This window comes from Asparagus officinalis, chromosome 5 (genome assembly GCF_001876935.1).
Source record: "Asparagus officinalis chromosome 5, Aspof.V1, whole genome shotgun sequence".
Taxonomy (NCBI): Eukaryota; Viridiplantae; Streptophyta; class Magnoliopsida; order Asparagales; family Asparagaceae; genus Asparagus; species Asparagus officinalis.
Genome location: NC_033798.1, coordinates 112,759,303 through 112,765,360, shown reverse-complemented (window position 1 = coordinate 112,765,360; position 6,058 = coordinate 112,759,303). Strand labels below are relative to the sequence as shown.

The window sequence follows — 6,058 nt, the reverse complement described above, 5'->3', positions numbered from 1 at the left end:
ACTGTGTAGGGACCTTCCCAATTAGGAGCCAGCTTTGGAGGAGATTGGTCCACTCCTCGCTCAGAACCTATCATTTTTTCTCAAAAAGAGGAAAGTAGCCCCACGGTGGGCGCCAAACCGTTGATGCTCGTGAACAAACAGTCGATGGAGGTTGTCGAGTTACTGGATCGTCGAGATGTTGAATCGTCGAGAGGGGGCCGCTTTCCTTCTTCGACTTTATGCCTGGTTCTTAGAGCTCGGGGCGGACGGACCACCTGCACATACAAGAATGGTGGGAGTACGTGGCTTGTTTCCCCCGTGGTACCTCCGACGGTCAAGTCAGCTATCGAACTTGGGTGGGGTGAAGGAAGAACAGTATCCTCCCCAAAATAAAAGGTGTAGTTTTTTAAGTAGTAAGGAGAATCCAACCTAATATGTAACTAGAGAATTTTTTTTAGGTTCAGGAGTGATGGAGAGACCGAACCTCTTTTCAGGATGAATAGCGTCTGTATTTATAGAGGATGCCAAGGGAAGAATAGACACTTCGTGAGTGTGCGGTCTAGGATGGTAGTAAGGGGTGAGCTGAAGGCTGAGTCACCCTTTGCTCTATACGTGTCGATTTGCGAGTGATGGAAGGTCACTTCAGCGATATGGGGAACCCGCATCCGCCAAGTCTTGTCGATGAGCGGCGAGAAGTCACTTCAGTATCGCAGGGAACCCTCAGCCGACAAGGTTCCAGATGGCTGAGGACGGAGACATAATGATGATCATAAAAGGTTAAATAATGCTGAGAAGAAATGTTCTGCGGCCCTTGGGAGGAGTGTCGGCTAATTGCTAAGCAATAATCTTTTGTTATGAAGAGGTTCGACTGAGTCCGCCTTTCGAGTCGTCTTAGAATGAAGTCGACTCGACCGAACCTGCTCTCGGGATAGCATATTTGTGGGGAACAGGGAACACCCCATAACACAACTGAAAAATAGTTTATGTGTCATTATATAATGTCTATTTAATATAATTTTATCAACACAATATAATTAAATACTTAATTTACTATCCTGAATAGTTATAAAAAAAACTGGACAACAAATGAATAATGGACGAGTATGTTTGACAACTCTTTAAAACCGGGTCAGATTTAAATGTGTTTCATTTTAGAGCGTTTTGTTGGTTGACAAAACATAGGTCATTAATGGTTTAAATTGATTTTGTTAATTTTTGGGCTATTAAACTAGTTCTTACCAAAAGCAATTTAAAGATAAATAAAGTCCACAACTAAACTTTTTTTTTCTTGAAATGATTCAAGAACTAAGCTAGTTCTCCACAAGCAATTTAAAAGGCAAAGTTTGAGCAACTATGGAAAGTGAAAGCATAGGGATGGAGTTGTAGTTAAGGGAGACTTATAATATTTTTTAGTCGCTCTTAATAATAAGTTACCATTTTCATTCATGCATTAGTAAAATAACTGGATTCATGAGTCATCATGAGGAAAAGATCTTCCAAAACTTAGATCTAAGCTCATAGATTAATGCTCCATGATAACTTATCTTAATCCAAATTAACCATTAAACTAGTCTGTGGATAAAATCAAACAATTCGCATGATCTTTTGGGCTACAATAAAAAGTATATAATAATAATAAATCATATCCCAAGAAATCACACGGCCAGCGTTGGCCTATATAAAGAAACCAACAGTGGCACAGACCTCCGCCTTCCGCTGATGAGCAAAGACCAAAATCAACGGCGCAGATCGACGAAGAAAAAATAATTAATCTCCTCTCTTCTCTTCCCCCATTTTTAATCTTCGAAAGGTAAGAGCTTTTATTCTCGAATTGGGAACTTTTTCCCAAAACCCTAACCCTTACTTTCCCTAATGGAGCTAGGGCTAGGGTTTCATGGCGGATCTAGGCGGACCGAGCACGCCGGAGAGTGGACACTCCGGCGGAGGAGGCGTCGGCGGAGCGAGGGAGCAGGATCGGTTCTTGCCGATCGCTAACATTGGACGGATCATGAGGAAGGCGATCCCTGAGAATGGAAAGATCGCGAAGGAGGCGAAGGAATCGGTTCAGGAGTGCGTGTCTGAGTTCATTAGCTTCATTACGAGCGAGTTAGTTCTTGATTCTTGTTATTTTGTTCTTCTGATTTTCTTTTGTGTTTTGATTTGATTTGTTGAGGTTTTGCTAGGGCAAGCGATAAGTGTCAGAGAGAGAAGAGGAAGACGATTAATGGAGATGATCTGCTGTGGGCGATGGGGACGCTAGGGTTTGAAGAGTATATTGAGCCATTGAAGCTTTATTTGCAGCTGTATAGAGAGGTAAGGGTCTTTTAGTTTCTTGGATGGTTGGATTGTTGTAAATATGTCAGTTAATTGACAATGTTTTTTGGATGGCTTTTTCCATGGCTTATTTTGGTGGATGCGTCTTCGCCTCGTGGTGGTTTTAGATGGAGGTATCATCTGATTATTTTGTCAATGCATTAGTGTAGCAGTTAAGTTGCTTTGATTCTACCTATTTCTAACTCAAATATTATGTAATTGTGTTTTAAAATAAAGGGAGACAGTAAGGGACCACGTACAGCTGATCAATTGGGAAAGAGAGATGGGGCTTTTAATGGAGATGCAGGAAGTTCGGTATGATTTCCCTCTCTTTCTAGTCTTGCTGCCTTCTTTAGGCTTTCTAGTTTTTGGTATTTACGCGGAAGAATGCAGTTTGAAACCAGTGATGCTCTATGAATTTGTAAATAGTTGTGTGTTTATTATTGCATTTTCCCCTTTTTCTTTATAATGTGGTTGTTGCTGACATTGTGAGGATGGACAACATTAAGAGTAGAAACACGGATATCTACCACAAAGGATTTGTTAATTTAGTAGTTGTCTAGTTGCAGTCTAAACTAACAAAATCTCATGGACCCAACTAGTGAATTGTGTTCATGTGCATCTTGAATCTGACATATCAAAGTTTTAGGCTGTGCATTAGTTATGTCTGTTACAATGCCCATGGTTATCCGTAAAGTAGTCGATTCTGATATGTGATGTATATGAATACGGAGCTATCAAGTAGTTTTCATGATTTTTTGGCCTATAGTACGGTTGTGCCATATGGGTAGTTACCTGACTAGATTCATGCAACATTCTTGGATATAGTATCAAGTGATTATTAAGCCTGACATCTATCAATTAAAAGTCACTTCTAAATTCCAGGTGCTAATGATTTGTAGAGAGGCAATCTGTTTTTTTAATCACAATTTTGATATTAAAGCATCTAAGATAGGGATGGCCAACGGGACGAATCCATTTGATTCGTCTCGTGTCTTGTACGAATTCAGAATGAGACAAATCTAATTCATCTCGTTCTAAATTTTTGTACGAGACGAATCTATTAAGTTGGTCACGAATTGGGCCCTGGACCCAATTCATGACCCATCTCATGAAGAGACGAGTTAGACTCGTCTCGTTACGAGAGTAACGAATTGGAGGCATTATTTACCTTTTTTTTTGTTTTTCCAATTATTTTGCTTTGCAAAATTTTTGCTCCAGATTAATATTATTTTATTTTATTATTGTTTATAATTATATATTTTATAATAATGAATATAAGTCTACCAATTACCAGTAATGAAGAGAAATAAATGGAAGAAAATTTTCATTTCATAAAATAATAACATGTTCACTTCACATAATCATTCAAAATATATTGGAGCAAAAAAAGAAATTTTATTATAAATAGTTTGAAACATTTTGCAACATTTTCTAAAAATGATAGTGATAGAATAGGTATCGTCAATAATTTTGTGTCTTCATCATCTTTGTGTTGTCTAAATGTTGAACTTGCTTCCTCGCTAATCGACATTATCTTCTTCAAACTCTTTCTTAAAGAAAGATTTTCCTTGCCTCTGTCTTTCTGCGTCAAACCACTCCTTCAAGCTTATGACCATCTCCAAATGTGCTGGTGTCATCACCTCCTATGATCCGTAAGTACTCTATCGCATGCAGAAAAAGCACTCTTAGATGCATCTGTAGATGTTGGAGTCGTTAATATATCACGTGCCATGATAGAAAGCACATGAGATTGCTTTCATTGTGTTTTCCATCTCAAAGAATATCATAACTTTCCCAGAGTTCATCATCATTGTCATCAGCGTCAACTGCATGACTATTCAAATATAAAGTAAGTTCATTAAATCCACTCTCACTGGATGAATTTCGCATCCTGCATTTTATTTGCAGTCACTCGACTTCTCAAAGTTTCACCACCTGTGCTTGAAGAAGTTGGTGGCGGTACTTTCCGAGCATCCACAAAATGAGGCGATAATTCAGAGCTATATAGTGAATAAATTGTCTAACACTTTGTTAATCTCAAAGAGTTTTGTATCAGCATCATGACTGTATTGCTTATTATTAGAAAAAGTGGTCATCAAATACTTTAGGTTAGTAACTTTAGGATCCATTATTGCAGCTAGATGAAATAAGCTAGGCATCTCTTCAAAATATTTCTTTAACTTTAATTCCATTGAGAAATAGCATTGAAAAGCTTAGCATGGTCTCTATATGCAGCAAACAAATTAGAAATTTCATTAAGATGATAAAAAACTAAATTAATTGTAGGATAGTAAATTCCAGATAATGCTTTTGTTGCAACCTCAAAATTTTTCAAAAATTCACAAAAAATCGCATACTCGGTAATATACATATGAATACACTTTTCATGCATTTCAAAATATTGAATTACTTTTTTATAAGGAATGTAGTCCTTAATCATGTAATAAGTAGTATTCTAACATGTAGACACATCTAGTTGAAGAAGTCTTTCTGTTAAACCAAATTGTTTAGCTAAATTCTTAAAGTTTCTTTGTCTAGATGAACTACACTTCATAAATATAATTATTCCATGTAATTTACCAATGTATTTATCTAATATTTTCAAACTATCTTGCACACCAATTGATTATATGACAAACACACCTTACGTGAAAAAGTTTACTATCTAAAATTGGATTTAAAACCTCGATTAAATGTTCAATAGCGGCAGTATTTTCACTAGCATTATCAGAAGATATAGAAAATATTTTATTTTCAATTTCATAATTTTGACAAGCAGCTAAAATAGCATTAGAAATATTAGTAGCGGTGTGTTTTTGTTCAAAACTAGTAAAAGATATACTGTGTTTATGCAAATTCTAGTTTTCATCAATAAAATGAGCAGTAACACAAATAATGAATCAAAGTCAAAGCTTGCCAAATATCAGAAATTTAAGAAACTTTTCTAGCATTAGTTGTAATCATTGCTTTTAGAGATCTTCAGTGATTTGCAAAACAAGATTCTATTTTTCTAGTAATTGTTTTGAAATCAGGAACAAAATGCGTCTAAATAAATTCTATCAAAGCATCATTTTCACAACTTCAAGCAAATTCCCCCCGAATGATAAATCTAGCTACAACATACTTGCAAATATGGGTTTAGCCCTCCAGATGGTCAAAGTGCTAGATTCAGCTACAAGTTGTGCTTGATTAACAGTTAAACCATGATCTTTTGAATGTTTTGATTAACCGGTTTACCTAGAACCTTTGTATCATAAGTACTTCCATGGTCATAATTTTGTTTGCAATAGTTACATTGCGCCTTTTTTTACCATCTTTTTCTACTTGGGTAAAGTTTAGCCATTCCCATGAAAATTTGGCTCTTATTTAGGGTTGGTCGTAGGTTCGGGTGATTCATTTTGTGTCTCGGGAACTATTGTTTCGTGGGTTGAAACTTGTGCATTATGATCTTGTGGTGTATCAGGAAAAAAAAGGCAACTGTGTTTTTGTGTGCATGAGTGAGGATGAAGCTAATAGTTGTTGATAAGGTGTATAAGGAGGAGGTAAAGAAAGAGAAGGCCCGCCCCACCGCCACTAGCATATGAAGAAGTGGAGGATGTGTTACTAATTTAATATACCATATAACCAGAGAAAGAGTGGACCAGTGCAAATTCGAAAGAAAGTTGGATGTACGGTGCAAATTCGACAGAGTATGGTGATGATGAGTTACCACCAGCATCAATGTAGGGTATTTTTTTTTTTTTTTTGGGGGGGGGGGGGGGGG

General features: G+C 36.9%; 1 protein-coding gene across 2 annotated transcripts in view; it reads left to right on the top strand.

Annotated features, from left to right (window-relative positions):
* The window catches only part of LOC109840732 (nuclear transcription factor Y subunit B-4-like), a 13,101-nt gene continuing 8,720 nt past the window's right edge, over window positions 1,678–6,058 (top strand). Inside the window, exons 1-5 of one of the 2 annotated variants that reach the window (XM_020409476.1) lie at window positions 1,678–1,789; window positions 1,862–2,085; window positions 2,163–2,292; window positions 2,421–2,426; window positions 2,530–2,607. In XM_020409476.1, coding sequence (XP_020265065.1) covers window positions 1,874–2,085; window positions 2,163–2,292; window positions 2,421–2,426; window positions 2,530–2,607 — 426 coding nt within the window. In that variant the 5' untranslated portion in view covers window positions 1,678–1,789; window positions 1,862–1,873. Of the gene's footprint in view, window positions 1,790–1,857; window positions 2,086–2,162; window positions 2,293–2,420; window positions 2,427–2,529; window positions 2,608–6,058 lie in introns of both variants that reach the window. The other variant, XM_020409477.1, reaches the window with a different exon arrangement.